The sequence below is a fragment of the Neomonachus schauinslandi genome, chromosome 9 (genome assembly GCF_002201575.2).
Source record: "Neomonachus schauinslandi chromosome 9, ASM220157v2, whole genome shotgun sequence".
NCBI classification, from domain to species: Eukaryota; Metazoa; Chordata; class Mammalia; order Carnivora; family Phocidae; genus Neomonachus; species Neomonachus schauinslandi.
This window is the reverse complement of record NC_058411.1, coordinates 76734437-76752470: the sequence shown is the minus strand read 5'-3', so window position 1 is coordinate 76752470 and position 18034 is coordinate 76734437. Positions and strand designations below refer to the sequence as shown.

The following is an 18034-nucleotide window of genomic DNA, read 5'->3' as shown; positions in this document are numbered from 1 at the left end:
CTTCTCTCTCCTCTTATTAATGTGTTCTATCACACTGGCTGATTTGTGTTTGTTGAACTACCCTTGCATCCCGGGGATAAATCCCACTCGGTCTTGGTGGATGATCCTTTTAATGTATTGTTGGATCCTATTAGCTAGGATTTTGTTGAGGATTTTGGAATCCATATTCATCAGGGATATCGGTCTGAAATTCTCCTTTTTGATGGGGTCTTTGCCTGGTTTGGGGATTAAGGTAATGCTGGCCTCATAGAATGAGTCTGGAAGCTTTCCTTCTGTTTCTATTTTTTGAAACAGCTTCAGGAGAATAGGTATTATTTCTTCTTTGAATGTTTGGTAGAATTCCCCAGGGAATCCATCAGGTCCTGGATTCTTGTTTTTTGGGAGGTTTTTGATCACTGCTTCAATCTCGTTACTGGTTATTGGCCTATTCAGGTTGTCAGTTTCCTCCTGTTTCAGTCTTGGGAGTTTATAGGTTTCCAGGAAGGCATCCATTTCATCCAGGTTGCTCAGCTTATTGGCATATGATTGTTGATAATAATTTCTAATTATTGTTTGTATTTCCTTGGTGTTAGTCATGATCTCTCCTCTTTCATTCAACATTTTATTAATTTGGGTCCTTTCTCTTTTCTTTTGGATATGTCTGGCCAGTGGTTTATCGATCTTACTAATTCTTTCAAAGAACCAGCTTCTAGTTTCATTGATCTGATCTACTGTGTTTCTGGTTTCTAATTCATTGATCTCTGTGCTAATCTTAATTATTTCTTTTCTAATGTGTGGCTTAGGCATCATTTGTTGCTTTTTCTCTAGTTCTTTAAGGTGTAGAATTAGTTGGTGAATTTAGGATTTTTTTATTTTTTTGAGTGAGGCTTGGATGGCTATGTATTTCCCCCTTAGGACCGCCTTTGCAGTATCCCATAGGTTTTTTACCGATGTGCTTTCATTCTCATTGGTTTCCATGAATTGCTTAAGTTATTCTTTGATTTCCTGGTTGACCCAAACATTTTTGAGCAGAGTAGTCTTTAGCTTCCAAGTGTTTGAATTTCTTCCAAATTTTTTCTTGTGGAGTTCCATTTTTAAAGCATTATGGTCTGAGAATATGTAGGGAATAATCTCAGTCTTTTGGTATCGGTTGAGACCTGATCTGTGACCCAGTATATGGTCTATTCTGGAGAAAGTTCCACGTGTGCTCGAGAAGAATGAGTATTCTGTTGTTTTAGGGTGGAGTCTTCTGTATATATCTATGAGGTCCATGTGGTCCAGTGTGTCATTTAAAGCTCTTGTTTCTTTGTGGGTTTTCTGCTTAAATGATCTGTCTGTTGGTGAGAGTGGAGTATTGAGGTCTCCTACAATTAACGTATTATCAATATGACTCTTTATTTTGGTTAACAGTTGGCTTATGTAGGTGGCTGCTCCCATGTTGGGGGCGTAGATATTTACAATTGTTAGATCTTCTTCTTGGATAGACCCTTTAAGAATGATATAGTGTCCTTCTGTGTCTCTAACTACAGTCTTTAGTTTAAAATCTAATTTGTCTGATATAAGAATTGCTACCCCCAGCTTTCTTTTGAGGTCCGTTGGCATGGAAGATGGATCTCCATCCCTTCACTTTCAGTCTGGATGTATCTTTACATTCCAAATGAGTCTCTTATAGACAGCATATGGATGGGTCATGTCTTTTATCCAATCTGCAACCCTGTGCTGTTTTATGGAAGCATTTAGGCCATTCATGTTGAGAGTGATTATTGAAAGATATGAATTAATTGTCATCACGTTGCCTGTGAAGACCTTGTTTTTATAGATTGTCCCTGTAAATTTCTTTTCTATATCACTCTTGAGGTCTTTCTCCTTTTATAGCACCCCCCCTTAATATTTCTTGCAGGGCCAGCTTAGTGGTCACATATTCTTTCAGTTTCTGCCAGTCTTGGAAGCTCTGCATTTCTCCATCCATTCTAAGTGACAGCCTTGCTGGATAAAGTATTCTTGATTGCGTGTTCTTCTCGTTTAGTACCCTGAATATGTCTTGCCAGGCCTTTCTGGCTTGCCGGATCGGTCTGACGTTATTCTGATATTCCTCCCTCTGTATGTAAGGAATCTTTTCCCCCTAACTGCCCTTAAGATGGTTTCCTTGGGGGGCGCCTGGGTGGCTCAGTCGGTTAAGCGACTGCCTTCGGCTCAGGTCATGATGTCAGGGTCCTGGGATCGAGCCCCGCATCGGGCTCCCTGCTCGGCGGGAAGCCTGCTTCTCCCTTTCCCACTCCCCCTGCTTGTGTTCCCTCTCTCGCTTTCTCTCTCTCTGTCAAATAAATAAATAAAATCTTTTTTTAAAAAAAAAGATGGTTTCCTTGGTTCTAAGATTTGCAAGTTTTACTATTACATGCCGGGGTGTTGGCCTGTTTTCCTTGATCTTGGGAGGGGTCCTCTCTGCCTCTAGGACATGAATGTTTGTTTCATTCCCCAGATTAGAGAAGTTCTCAGCTATGATTTGCTCAAATATATCTTCTAGTCCTCTCTCTCTCTCCACCAGAATTCCAGTAATTCTGACACTGGAACGTTTCATGGTGTCACTTATTTCTCTGATTCTGTTTTCATGGATTCTGAGTTGTTTTTCCCTGGCCTCCTGTTTTCCCTTTTTATCTGTTAATTGGTCTTCTAGGTCACTAATTTGTTCTTCTGCCTCACTTACTCTAGCTTTTAGAATATCTAGATTAGATTAGATCTCATTGATAGCATTTTTAAGTTCTGCCAGTTCAGCTTTCATTTCTGCCCTTAGAGACTCTATGTTGCCATTAATTGATTTTTCCATTCTAGCTATTGTCTTCACAATTGCTAGCCTGAATTCCATCTCTGACATCTTGGTTATATCTGAATCCATTTGTAAATCTGTGTCATAGTCATAACCTCTGAGTCTTTCCTATTTTGGGGGTTCCTCCTCCTAGTCATTCTGTTAAGGGGTAGTTGAGGGAATGTATAGAGTCCAAATTATTGACCACAACTCAAGCAAGATGCACCTGTTTTCTAGGGACCTTAGGGTTGCTGGCCACTTGTTTTCCCAGCCTGTCTTCTGGGGGTGGGGCCTGCCGCACTGTTACTCAGGCAACCCTGTTTGGGCAGAGTTGCCCTGCCCCCTGTGGCAGGGGATGGGCTCAGTTAAAACCGGTTTTTGGGGGCTTTTGTTCTCTGGCGGCTTTCCCTGGCGGCTTTCCGCATCTCTTCGGAGAGTCAGAGCAGAAGAGACCATTTCCAACCCTCTGCCTCAGAGCAGAGAGATCACAGTCTGTTCTTCAGTGAGCTCTCCAGGCCACACTATCTCCGTTTCTGTCTGTGCTGCTATAAACTGCAGTATCCCCAGTCCTCACCTCCAGGTCAGGGAACGGGGGCACGTCTCTGCCCTTTGTGCTTCCCAAACCACCAGCCTCCCCCAGTTCACAAGCGCAGCCCCGTGGCTCTGGTTTCCTTCCAGGGGGCTGCCCTAAAGTCCTTTCCCCGCCACTTCCGGTCTGCGAGTCTGTGCCCGGTCACCAGCGCGGGAGGCTGTCGCTCACCAGAGGTGTAGGATCCCCATGGCTCGGCTCCCTCCCCCTTCCGTTTATCTTCCAATATCTGCCTGCAGAATCACGGCTCCCCGCTTCCTACCTCAAAACCAACTGCCTGCGATACTCTGTTTGTGGAGATCCAGATCTGTCTTCTTACATCTCAGGCTGATTTTGTGGGTGTTCAGAGTGGTCTGGTAGATATCCAGCTCAACCCTGGGGTCTGGTTGGAATAGGGTCCCCTATTCCTCTGCCATCTTTTCCCCCCAAAAAACTGAAATTTTTGTGGATATCATTTGTAGGCAAGGCAACCTGAGCCTGGCCGAGACAATGGCATGAGAGAATTTAGTCATGCTATTATAGAGAGGGATGTCGGGGGAGGTATGTTAGTGCTGAAATGAGCTGTTTGGTTCAGTTGAACAGTCATTTATTGAGGTGAATTATGTGGGTGGAACTCTGCAAGCTACTGTTCTGCTCTGTAGAAGTTGTTCCTGTAACAGGAGAGACAGGCAAATCAATTATGTAAGTGCTAACATACAGGTGTGTATCTTGAGAACACAGTGGAAGCACTGTCTTTTCATTCCTACTCATTTATCAGCTCATCACTCATCTAATTCTGATGCTTAAGCGTATTCTCTGCTTTTTTCTTCATAGGCTATGCCTCACCTTATCTTCATAACTTTCTTACTTGATGCCTTTTCTCTAGCTTGCCTTCCCATTTTTCTCCTTTACTAAATCCTTCCTTTTTTTTTCCTTTTCTTTTTAATTGAAATATAGTTGACACACAGCGTTACATTACATTACTTTCAGGTATACAACATAGCAATTTGACAAGCCTGTAGGTTATGCTCTGCCCACAAGTGTGGCTACCATCTTTGACCATACAGCACTACTACTGTAGTTCCACTGGCTATATTTCCTATGCTGTAAAAATCCTTCCATTTTTAAAGGCTTTTGCTGCCATCCCCTCTAGTGCTTGTTCTCATTCTTGAACTCTTAAAACACATAGTTGTCACTAATAAGTGTTTGTTAAATATTGTTGAATTAATTTGTCATTTATTATTTACTTGTTTTTACTTATCCCATTGTCACTTACTTGTATGTGTTCCTTTTTAGGTTATAATTGGAGGTTATAGGTTGGGACATATCCTAGTTTAGTGGAAAAAGCATGTCACCTATTATATATAAAATCTTAACTCCTCTTTAAAATAGAAAATGTTCATATCATACCTACCTAATCACTAAATGTGATACTGTGAGTGAATGTACATTGCAAATTCAGTTAAAAGTAAGTTTAGTTCTTATAACTATTTATTAACAATTGACCATTAATAATACTGGATCTTGTAACTTTGAATTCATTCTTTGGACAAATTAAAATTTCTCCTGCTCTATGGTCTGCCACAATTGGCATAAAACTAATTCATGATTAGGAATCCCGTTTCACATGTCTGATTCAAATTTTTTTTTATGAAAAAGAGAAGATCACCTCTAAGGGGAGAAAAAATAAATGTTTACTTGCAGAATGACTTGATTATCATTAGGGCTTTTTTTTTTTTTTTTTTCAAAAACACAGATTGAATCCTTTTTCTATAATGAAGTAATTTAGAGAAATTGGGGTGGTTCTGGAAGCTTATTATAAGATACATTTTGCCCCAATTAACATTTTTAAAATCTTGTAGGAAAGACTGATGTAGCAGTCTTTGTCTGGAAGTAATTTAAAAATTTTCTAACTAGAGCATTTTAAAATTCACTTTTCATGTCAGTTAGTATGTGATTACTCACTTCTGGATAGAGTTTTTAGATCAGAAGTGAAGGGTTTTTTTCTGAAAGGCCTTGAGGAAAAGAATTACAGTTTAGCCTTTATGAAAGGAGAATAATTGTGGGACAATTGTAGGTATTCAAAGAGCCTACTTTCTTACTACTTCTTATTTTAAAATACATATGTATGTTTTTCAAACATAAGAACTGAACTCTTGATGTTGTATTAATGAAAGTGATTTTCTTCTATTAATGAACATATTTTTAAAATGTCAGTATTTGATACATCCCCATCTTTCCATTTGAGTTATTAATATTGCTATACTACTAAGGTAAAGTTGCTACACATGGGATGGATGGATGGAAGGAAGGAAGGAAGGAAGGAAGGAAAGAAGGACTAAATTCTATGGTTATAACACTTTGTACTCATTTTTCCCACCTACTCCTGTTTTCTACCCACTCAAGGAATAATTCAGCACAGGGCATCACAATGTGGTATTTAGCAGTGGGGATGAATCAAGTACTTATCTACCTTCTGACATCTATCCTGTATCACCTGGGATTTATTTAAATTTATGAACTATTTTCCTATTTTATATTTTATATTTATATTTTATATTTAAATTTTTAGACCTATTAAATGTTATCTTTATTATGCTAGAGATGGCATATGGTACATTGGTGTGTGTGCATGTATATATGTACATGTATACATGCAGTGTACACATATGGGAAAGTGTATATTCATGAGAAGATAGGTAATTAAAAAATCAGTGTGGGTTTATGAGAGTTCAACAGTTAGTGTGTAATGTGAAAATACTTAACAAAATTTCAACTACAGTCATTTATTCAACAAATGTTTGATGAGTACCAGATAATGTTCTCTGTACTAAGCCAGGAGGGGTGGGGTAGGGGAGAGTCAGACAAAGGTGATCAAAAGTTGGTCCCTCTCTAAGAAGAAAGACAAGCATACAAACACCTAATTATAATGTAGTGGATGTGCAATGAAAAGGCTGTGAACACATTATGAAAGCACAGAAATGTCAATGTCTGTGACAATGTCAAGGAAGGCTTCACAGAAATGATACTGGAGATGTCTATGAGGATAAGTGTGAGTCCACAGGGAATATCTGTATACAGTTGTCTTCTTAGAGGAGAGGTAGGAACAAAGACCATGGCTGTCTCAAGAGATAATATCAGGTTTTTTGTTTTGAAGTGAGGGGATAGGGCCTGACCTCACACCTTGGGAGCCTGGCCTGACTTAGCTGTCCTTTTGAAATTGTGTCTAAGGCTAAGCCTAATGCAGCAGTGAAAGGGAACATGGGCTAACCGCCTTGGCTACAGAAAAGCCTTGGTTGAATAAGAGGTAGTGCCCAGACTACTTGCATTAACAGGGAAAGGGGAGGAGAGTAGCCAACTGGAAAGCATTTTTGCTGTGGCACAATTGGTCCTAATTTTCTGGGTCACTCTGAGGATTTCCAACAGATCCTACTCTAGGTTTCAGAGAAATCCATGAAGCAGACAGAAACCAAAAATCCTTGGAAGTTGAGTTTCATTTGAGTTTCTGAAAGGGAAAAGGAAAGCAATAGGGCATTATTCTGTTTGAAACTAAAAACTGTTCATTTGAGATCTGGTCTCTTCCAGTTGTCTGGCTTTGTATAAGTGAATGAAATGATGTTAGTCAATTAGTAAAGATTATGGGTTTAATAGAATCCATAAAAATCATATTCTTCTCTATTTAGTGCTTAGAATATTCTATATTTTTTTCTGGATAACCATCTTTATTCTGAATGTAGTAATTACATTAGTTAAATGAGCTATTTGCTCTCAACCTTCTGTTTCTAATGCAGATAACTGGCATGAGAAGGGAGGGCCTGAAACCCTTTCTACTGACATAGCATTGGTTCCATGTTAATAATAGTTTTGGTGCACTCCATTGTCAAGGATATCAAAACCAAGATGCCTAGATTAGGCATAATTAAGACTCAGGGTCAGTTTCTAAGGCTGAGATCAGGAGCAGGGAGATGGAAATTTAATGTAAGAGTTAGGTTGTACATAGGAATTGGAATTTGACTCTGATTGATGAGCCAAGATACAACCAGAGCAAGCAATTTTAGAGTAAGTAGAAAAAACAAGACTAGGGCTAACAAGCCAGAGGGACAGATGGGAGAAAGCAAGCCGGCCTCTTTACTTTCTCTTTCTCTTCCTCCTCGTTATAGCGGAGACATCTTTTGGTTGATGTAGCCTGTGAAGGCAAGTTATATCTTTCTGTCAGGATCCTGACTCTTTAATAATTCTGTTTCTTTCATAACATAAGTTGCTTTCCTTGTAATGTCACAGGAGCCCTTTTTAATGTTATTTTTTCCTAAGCATTAACAAGAGGCATATTTGATATTAAAGGTTCATGAATGGTAGTTGACTTTTTTAATCATCAAACATTTTTTTCTCTATCTCTGATCTTTCAAAGGGAAAAGTAAACAGATTTTGCCCATGAAAATTTAATATTTTGGAGCCAAGTATTTTGAGGTTCCTTTTATTGCCACTAAATAACTTTACATTACAAAAGTTGACTCAAAAATATCTTACATTAGTGGCAAAGTCAAATAAAGTAACAATTTGCTATCCTACAAAGGTTGAAATGCTAGCAATGTATTAATATAAACAATGGAACTAGTTCCCAAGGCATTAAAGAGACATAGGGAAATTCTATTTTTAAAATTTCAGTTGAAATGCAAAACACTATTGCTTTCTTAATAAACAACAATAAAAATAATTAGTTATTAGAACTTCACACATAATCTTAGTTATTCATATGTGCTTTACAGGGTATCTTTGATAAAAGTAGAGTTAATTTACATGTATCCATATGGTGCCAGCAAGCAGTTCAGACCATTTCACCTGAATGTGGTAATTACTATGTCAGACAATCAATTTTAATAGCAATGATATTGCAGTGTGAAGAGTTCACCTAGAGCTTAAAACCGTCACCAGTACTGCTTTTGTGAAGGATAATTGAGATTTTGTGTGAAACACTGAATGAATTACCTCTTAAAAATGGAAGGAATAATGAAGATAAAGCGCTATTGTTTAATGGTTAGCCCCTACCAAGCAAATTTGTGAAAATGAAATTGAATAGGAATTTTAAGTCTCAAAACTGTTCAGAGAGCTTTGAGTGAACCTGAAAGTTGAACTGTATCATTACAAAGACAAAAGCTTCTTTACTTTTTCTTGTAAATTTAGCATCCTTGATCCTTTTCCCAATTAAATATTAGATTATTAAAAATAGGTTTTAATCACTACATACTGTTTACCAGTGGAAATAAATACAAAAGGAGGATTTTTTGTTTCTTCTAGTCATTAGCAGAGAACAATTTGCCACAATTTATGTAGTAAATAAATGCATTATAAAATTTTTGTGTTTTAGGGATTCATCAGAAGTGGTCACACATTCAGCTGATGCATTTGCACCTGTTGCTTATCTACGCTTTTTGGAATTGCACTTGGAGGACAAGGCAAGTAAACCTAAGATTCACTTTCACAGTGATTTCAAGAGAAAATTGGGATGTATGCATTGGCTCTGTATCTTTAATTCTATAACAACAGATAAAAGGGTAAAAAAAAAAAGGTCATTTTATCATTAGTGATTTTTTTCCCAGATCCTCAGTCAGTAACTAAGAATTTTGCAAATATTTATGGTTTTGAGAACTCTATATGATGCCTACGAAATTACGTTTCTGAAGAGTTTGCAATTCAGTTAAAAAGGGAATCATACATACATTAAGCAATGAGAAGACAGGACAGTATATAACCAAATATTAAATCACCTAGTAGAAAAAGAATTAGTTTATTGTACATAAGCATGAGGGGAAAGGTTTAGGAATGAATTGGAGCTTCATTATACAAAGTTTAAGAGTGGAGGAAAAGAAGAAATAAGAGCTTTTCCAAAAATATGAAAGACAACAGAAGTACAAGTGAAAGATGGAAAGTGAAACAAAAGTGTGATAAAGAGTTTTATTTTAAATACATTGATTGTCAAGATACAGCAGAATGTCAATTTAAGAATGTCTTGTGGAATAGGTAAAGATCTGGATTAGACGCTTTGATTAAAGGGTCTGCTCCTTACTGGGTGTTGTATGTAAGTGATGAATCACTGAATTCTACTCCTGAAACGAATATTGCACTGTATGTTAACTAACTAGAATTAAATAAAATTTTTTTAAACGTCTGCTACTTTAAATATAAAGGATTAGAAGTTTTCCGCATCTTTGGTGTTCTATCACCAAGTCTTGAGGCACACCCAAGTTTTATATATATATATATGAATGATAGGGAATCTGAAGAATCAAGAGGTTTAATGAAGATTGGCAAAGGAAGGAAAAGAATGGTAACTCCAGAAATCAGGACAAAAGAGTTTCCAATCTAGAAAAATTAGAATGGACAGGATTGAAAGTAGATCACTGAATTAAGCTAGAAGATGATTATTGGTGACCTTTTCCCAAAAAGCTGGTAATCCTCAAGAAAATAAAGCTGTACTATTCAAACATCCTTCATATCCAGTGAAAGGAACCTCTTACTTTCTAGGTCTCTGCTACTATTGCTGCCATGTGCACACACACAAAGTAAAAACCACTGAATTTTTGTTTAGACATATCAGCCATTGTATGTTCAGCTTTACCTAAATAGCTCATTGTTCACCTTGTTGTTTTAGTATTTCATTTGTTTTCACAGGCCATTTTGCCCTCTTAAAGAAAAGAATGTTATTTCTTTAAGGTGGAATATTCACTGACACTGAATAAATATGGTGCATTTTCCTTCTTCTTCTACTTCTTTTTTTTTTTTTTTTTTTTCTTTTAGGTGTCCCCAGTGCCTGACAACTACAGAACATCTAATTATATACATAATTCTTGAAGAACATTTTTGGACATTGTTTACTAAGCTACCATTTCTATATGAAAAAAACTACATAGCATTTTCTCAGCTATTATATCCAGCTCTTTCTCTGCATTTTTTTTGTTCTATAAAGAAATTTTTTTTGTTATATAAAGAAATATATATCTTCATCAGAAGAAGTTAATAGAAACATTGATTAATTGGGGAAATGTGAAAGCCTCATTCGTTATTATTGGTGACTTCCTCAGGGTTCACTTTCTCTGACTTTAGTTACCATGTCCTATCCATGACTGTACATGGTAAGTGCCCTTTTTTCCCCTTTTACTTCCTCTCCAACTGTCATTTCTGTAACATTTATTTGCTTTCATCCCATTGTTTTATTTTACTCCTTCTCTCTTTCCTGCTCTCCTCTCTGCCAATTATATAATGATGCAGAGCATTTGAAAATGAGAATGAAAAGGCAGTCACTTTACTTAGCCAATCAAGTTTATTCTACTGGATATTACTGACATGACTTGTCATTTTTGTTTCGATATAGTATTCATTTTATCAACAGTATTGGGCAATCAGGAAGAATATCATTAAATCTTACTGATTATTTTATAACAATGAAAAATACAATTTTTATATCCAGTGGAAAAAGGTCTTTTCAACAAATAGTATTAGACAGCCACATGCAAACGAATGAAACTGGACCACTTTTTTACACCATACACAAAAATAAATTCAAAATAGACTAAAGACCTAAATGTGGGACCTGAAACCACAGAAACCCTAGATGAGAACACAGGCAGTAACCTCTTTGACATCGGCCGTAGCAGCTTCTTTCTAGATAAAAGCTCCTAAGGCAAGGGAAACAAGAGCAAAAATAAACTACTGGGACTTCATCAAAATAAAAAGCTTCTACACAGCAAAAGGAGCAATCAACAAAACTAAAAGGCAACCTAAGGAATGGGAGAAGATATTTGCAAATGACATATCTGATAAAGGGTTAGTATCTGAAATATATAAAGAACTTATAAAATTCAACACCCAAAAAACAGTCCAGTTAAAAAATGGGCAGAAGACATGGACAGACGTTTCTCCAAAGAAGACATACAGATGGCCAACAGACACAAGAATAAATGCTCAACATCACTCATCATCAGGGAAATGCAAATCCAAACTACAATGAGATATCACCTCATACCTGTCAGAATGACTGAAATCACACAAGAAGCAGCAGTTATTAGCAAGGATGTGGAGAAAGGGGAACTGTCTTGCAATGTTGGTGGGAATGCATACTGGTGCAGCCACTCTAGAAAACAGGTGGAGGTTCCCCAGAAAGTTAAAAATAGAACTACCCTACAATCCAGCAATCTCACTACTGGGTATTTACCCAAAGGATACAGAAATACTAATTCAATGGGATACATGCACCTCCATGTTTATAGCAGCATTATCTACAATAGCCAACTTATAAAAAAATTTTTGGTATTATCTGTGCTGACCTTAGACAACTTTATTTTGAATAGACTTAATTTTTTACAGCAATTTTGGATTCACAGAAAAATTGAGCAGAAGGAACAGAGAGTTCCCATATACCCCCAGCCCTCACACATGCACAGCCTTCCCCACTGTCAACATCTGGCGCCAGAGTGGTGCATTTATTACAGTCGATGAACCCACATTGACACATCTTTATCACTCAAAGTACATAGTTTACATTATGGCTTACTCTTAATATTGCACATTCTATGGGTTTGAGCAAATGTATAGTGACATATATCCACCATTATGGCATCATACAAAATAGTTTCACTGCCCTAGAAATCCTCAGTGCTCTGCCTATTCATCCTTTCTTTCCCTCTTACCCCTGGTAACCACTGATCTTGTTACAGTCTCTATAGTTTTACCTTTTCCAGAATGTCATATAATTGCAGTCATACAATGTGTAGCCTTTTCACACTGGCTTTTTTCACCTAGAAATATGCATTTAACTTCTTCCATGTCTTTTCATGAGTTTTAAGTGTTGAGTAATATTCCATTGTCTGGAGATACCACAGTTTATTTCTCATTCACCTACCAAAGAACATCTTGGTTGCTTCTAAGTTTTGGCAATTATAAGTAAAGCTGCTATAAATATCCATGTGCAGGATTTTGTCCTCAACTCCCTTGGGTAAATACCAAGGAGTGTGATTGCCAGATCATATGGTTAAGACTATGTTTAGTTTTGTAAGAAACCACCAAACTGTCCTCCAGTGTGGCTGTACAATTTTATATTCCTACCAGCAATGAATGAGAATTCCTGTTGCTCTACATCTTCGTCAGCATTCAGTATTGTCAATACTTTGGACTTGTGCCATTCTAATAGGTGTGCAGTGTTATCTTGTTTTAAATTTGAATTTTCCTGAATGCATTTGATGTGGAACATCTTTTCATATGCTTATTTGCCCATTCCTATGTCTTCTTTTGTGAAGTGTCTGTTCAGATCTTTGCTCATTTTTTAATTGAGTTGTTTGTTTTCTTATTATTGAGTTTTAAGAACTTGTTGTATATTTTGGATAGTTCTTTATCAGCTATGTCTTTTGCAAATATTTTCTACCAGTCTGTGGCTGTCTTCTCATTCTCTTGGCACTGTCCTTTATAGAGCAGAAGTTTTAATTTTAATGAATTATTAATTATTTCTTTCATGTATCATGCCCTTGATATTGTATCTAAAAGTCATCATCAAACCAAAGGTCATCTAGATTTTCTTTTATGTTATCTTCTAGGAGTTTTATAGTTTTACATTTTACATTTGGGTCTGTGTTCCATTTTGAGTTAATTTTTATAAAGAAGTATAAGGACTGTGTCTGGATTCATTTTTTTGTATGTGGAATTATAGCTGTTCTGGCACCATTTGTTGAAAAGACTATCTTTTCCCCATTATTTGCATTGCTCCTTTGCCAAAGATTAGCTAACTATATTTGTGTGGATCTGTTTCTGGGACTCTCTATTCTGTTCTATTGCTCTATTTGTCTATTCTTTTATCAATACCACAATGTCTTAATTACTATAGCGTTATAGTTTGTCTTGAAGTCAATAATGTCAGCCTTCTGACTGTTCTTTTCCTTCAATATTTTGTTGACTGTTCTGTCTTCAGACTATTCTAAATCTTTCCATATAAATATTAGAATCAGTTTGTAACTTGCTGACATTTTGATTGGGATTGCATTGAAGCTGTAGACCAAATTAGAAAAAACAGACATCTTGACAATATTGTCTTTCTACCCATGATCATGGAATATCTCTCAATTTATTTATTTAGTTCTGTGATTTCTTTCGTTAGTTTTGCTGAGACATTTTACTTGTCTTCATTATTATAACTTATGTTAAATGTTGCCTCCTTTAGGCCTTTTTTGTTTTTTGCAAATGACAAGCTTTGATATGACATTCTTAGTGTGGAACCAGAGGGAAACAGAGTTTCTTTCCCAGAAATCCCATTGCATCTCAATGGCTTGGGCAAAGGTTGGGCTAAGTCACCATCTTTACTCCAGACCTCACTCAGGTAATAGAGAAGGGTATGCTCTAGAGGGAGAACAAAGTATGGTTTCCAAAAGAAAGATAAATAAATGCTAGAGGACAAAAATACAGATCCTTTTCACATGTTTTATCAAAATCACATTGCTATTTCAAATTCATAGTAAATTAATTAACGTTCCACCCCAAATAATAGTGAGATGTAGAATGTAGTACTGTGAATATCACTCTGAAAATCTGTATCTGTTCCCTAAATTCCTTTAATTTCAATTCATTCTATAACACATTTGCAATCTAGCCTGACTTCAGTTACTTTGATGAACTGCTGTTGGTCTTTTCTCAATCTTCATAATCTTTAATTAATCCTTTTCCTTGATAATATTGGTCACCATCTCCTTGAAAAATTCCCCTGTAATGGTTATATGTCTCTGTACCATTCTGACTTCTACTCGCTCAAGATTTCTTCTATGTCCTTCAGTAGTTTCTCTGCTTCTTACCTTCAACAAATGTATATAACCCCAAGTTATTTTTAAGGTTCCATTTTTTTCATTTTCCACATTTTCTGTCTCTGGGATTTTGTCTTCTCCCACAATCTACATTTCAGCTCTATGCAGATGATTCTAAAGTCACTCTCTTTCTGGTTTTTCTGCTAATATCTACGCTTTCTCCTTATCTCTAGATCCTTATTTCTGACTGGCTGTGGGGCATCACTGCCAATATGTATCAAGTTCATTGTGTACAAGCCTTGAACTCATTTTCCCCTCCAAGTTTACTTTCTGCCTGTTTTTGTTCTTTAACACAACTGTTTTCCCCCTAGTAACTCAGGAAGAGAATATTGGCATCATCTATTACAGCTGTCTCTCCGTTACCATGACAGTCAGTTGGTTATCTAATTCTTTACATGTTAATTCTCTAATATATGTTTTACACCATTCCATCTCCATGCCCATCTCTCTGGTTAAAGTCATATCTTGCCCAAACTCTTGGACAACATACAGCCTCTTTAAGTGAACTCCTGCTTTCATTATCCCCATATTCTGTTCCACTGCCAGATTGATTTTTGTGTCTCTGCACAAAAATCCATAATACAGCTACATTGTTTTCTAAATAAACAAGATGTTTAGCCATTAATTGAAGATTGTATAACATGGTACCATAACATCCTTTCTCAGACTTGCTCTCAGGAACCCCCTACGTGTATCCTTTGCTTCAGTAGTACAGAACCATTGGATAGATACTCCCTTACTGTGCCTTCTTCTTCTCTCCTCACTTGCCTTTGTTTATTCTATCTTATCTGTCTTCCTGTCTTCATTTCCTTTAACTGTTTACAACCTGCCCATGATGCAGGCTTGAACTCAAATACTCATACATTTAGCCACATCAGATGAACTGTCCTAACACTTTGTTTCTTCCTTTCTTGTGACAAATAATCAGCTTTATAATGTTTAAGGACTTATTTCCAGTAGGTTGTAAATTTCTTGAAGACTGTTCCTTTTTTCATTTTTGTACGCTCTGTAACAGCTCTTAGTTCTGGAATAAGATTTTTGAATTTATAATTGATTGTTATTTTCTTACTTCATTTTTTCTTACAGAATTTTACAGACATATCCTTCCTTTTCATGTTGCATACCATTTAATGAAAGTCACTTTCTCGTTCATTTTTCTTTCATCTTGGTGTTAGAGAAAAATACTCTTAAAGCAAACTAGAATGTAAAATACAACCTTTAGACAGGTTGTTAGTGTAAAATTTAAGTTATCACTAAGATTTTCACTTTACATATGATGACCCATAAACTTACTTATCTAATAATTAATATTTAAATTTTATGTTTAAGTCAAAATTGTAAAGTAATTTATGTGAGTATAAAACTTATGTCAACTAAACAGAGGATTCCAAACAAAATAACTGAATAATGGAAAGCTCCAGGTTAAAAATGGGGAAATATATTAAAATTTCTTTGGGGCCTTGACTTTATTGCTTATGGCAAATTTGATGCTAAAATGTACCATACATCACTGCAGTGACAGGCTTGAGAAAATGAAAAATACAAAGCTTTACATAAATCAGCCAAAAGATCATATTAAAATGCATAACCTTTAACAGAAGAATCAAGACTTTTACTTTTCACAATTCACAAGCTTTTTCTTTCTTATATAGTTGTTTTAGATTTTCCAAACAGCTTTATGGGAAATAGTATTTCAAATTAATTGTTGACAAAGCCACTGCATTTTTAAAGAAACAGGTTCACAGAAATATAGCCCCAATTTTATTAATGGCCTACTATTGCTTAGTACTTAATTTTGATTTTTGTTGAAATAATCTCATGAGACAATTATATATTTTACATGATTGTAAAATCCCCCATTCCTAGAAGTTGTAGCTTTTAAAGATATGATAGTCTCATAGCCCATTCTTGGCTCTTTTCATTTTATTTTGCTTTATTTCAGAAATACCATCAAATATCTTGATGGTATTTCTGTGCTTTTATTTTTTGCTTCAATCTAACAAATATCTATGAGCACTTACGCTGTGTAAAAAACTGTTAGCCCCTCATGGAATTCACTATAAGTGACAACAAACTACAGAGTAATTTTATTTCTAAGTTCAAATGAAAGTTATTACAGGTAGTCATTATTCCCAGCATCATGATTACAGTGACAGATATCTAGTCTGTCTAGAGTGAGGTGTAGGATATGATCCTATTTTTCTGAAAAATACTGATGGAGTCAAGGAGCTTATATATTCATTTATATTTGAATGAGGATGGTAAGGGTGGGCACATAATAACCAGAGTGATAATATTGGCTATCTTGGGGGCAAGGGGCCTGAAGAAGAAAAACAGAAAAGCTTAATACTTACATATCTGTAATTTGTGACTTCTTATACTGAGCGTATACATGTAAATTTAAAAATATTTGATTAAGAAAATTAACTACAGGAGGTGGAGATGGTGTAGTGAGTTCCAGTGCTAAACAAATATTTAAATGTTATTCTACAACACTTTTGTAGTCTAGGTAGAAAGATATATACTAGGGCCCTTTAAAACTTTCCATAGATTTATATATACATATATATATATTTATATATAAATATATATACATATATTTACATATATACACATATACATATATATACATATATACATATAAATATATATACATATATTTATATATAAATATATAAATATGTATATATATATAAAAAAAAGAGGACCAGAAGCATTCAGATGGCAGGCCTCTTGCGTTTGTTATGCATGGGAATTTGCTCTCACCACTCATAGCAACATGTATAAACTCAAAGATCCTGTCCAGAATGATGCACTGCCATTGTCTTTATGCCACTTCAAAAATATTTCCTTACAGAAGGGACAAAGGAAGAAAGAAGATGAATGATGACTTTTACTCACCAACATTCGCGTTCAGTACAGCTTTTCTACTCCATCTTCTCCCCCACCTTTGTCTTCAAGCTAAAGAGCAGAAAAATGATTTGGTAAGAGGGAGCAAAGCATTTCACAAGCTTTAAATCCTAATTCTACAAACCTCAATGATATAACTTGAGATTCAGAGAGATTTTGGCCTTGGGTACTAAGTCACTGCTGCTGCAAATGGTCATTGGAGCAGAGTAATAAATCAAGCATCCGATTCACTCAAATTTAGAGAGCTACTTGACTCATTTCTGTCCCTAATATATGGATTTCAGTAGTAGTAACAAAATACCACTGTGTCGAGAGGATCAAACTGGACAGTGGAAAAGTGTTTTTTAATCCAAAATCTGTGGTGGACCTATCAGTTTAGAGGAGGATAATAAAAATAACCAATCAATTGATTTTCTTCTCTGCTTTCAAATTGTATTTGACTATATATTTTGTCCTACTATTTATTTAGCTGTTAAGCACTTGTATGCAGCTTGTTATTGTTATTATCATTGTTGTTTTAAAAATAAAGTTTCTGATGTTTTTATAAAGTTTCACTTTGGTGATTTCTTATAAAAGAAAAGTGGAATGCTGCTCATTTATTTAACACATATTTATTGAGTGCTTACATCTATATGCCTAGCACTAGGGATGCAGTAGTGAACTAAACATCCAAAAATCATTTCCTTCATGAAGCTTTTATCTTATGGAATGAGACAAACAAATTAATGTATAAAATAAAGGGGACAGTGAGAAAGTTGCCTCACTGTCCATAGAAATGGGGATTTGATTTTATGGAATAAGCATAGTATGAGAATCCTGGGTTTCAATGGTAACAGATTTAAACCCAGATTGAGAGTAATAAGACTAGACTTTTTGGTCATATAGGAGATAGTGGTAGTGAGCTTGTGAGAAGCCTATAGATACAGCCAAAGAGTG

At 35.8% G+C, this 18034-nt stretch overlaps 1 protein-coding gene across 2 annotated transcripts in view; it reads left to right on the top strand.

The window, feature by feature from the left end:
• Nucleotides 1-17627, top strand: part of DPH6 (diphthamine biosynthesis 6) — a 183024-nt gene extending 165397 nt beyond the window's left edge. The window contains exons 8-9 of one of the 2 annotated variants that reach the window (XM_021695530.1): nucleotides 8716-8803; nucleotides 17046-17627. In XM_021695530.1, the coding sequence (XP_021551205.1) occupies nucleotides 8716-8803; nucleotides 17046-17075 (118 nt within the window). In that variant the 3' untranslated portion in view covers nucleotides 17076-17627. Of the gene's footprint in view, nucleotides 1-8715; nucleotides 8804-10145; nucleotides 10395-17045 lie in introns of those variants that run through there. The other variant, XM_021695529.2, reaches the window with a different exon arrangement.
• Nucleotides 17628-18034: the final 407 nt, after the last annotated feature.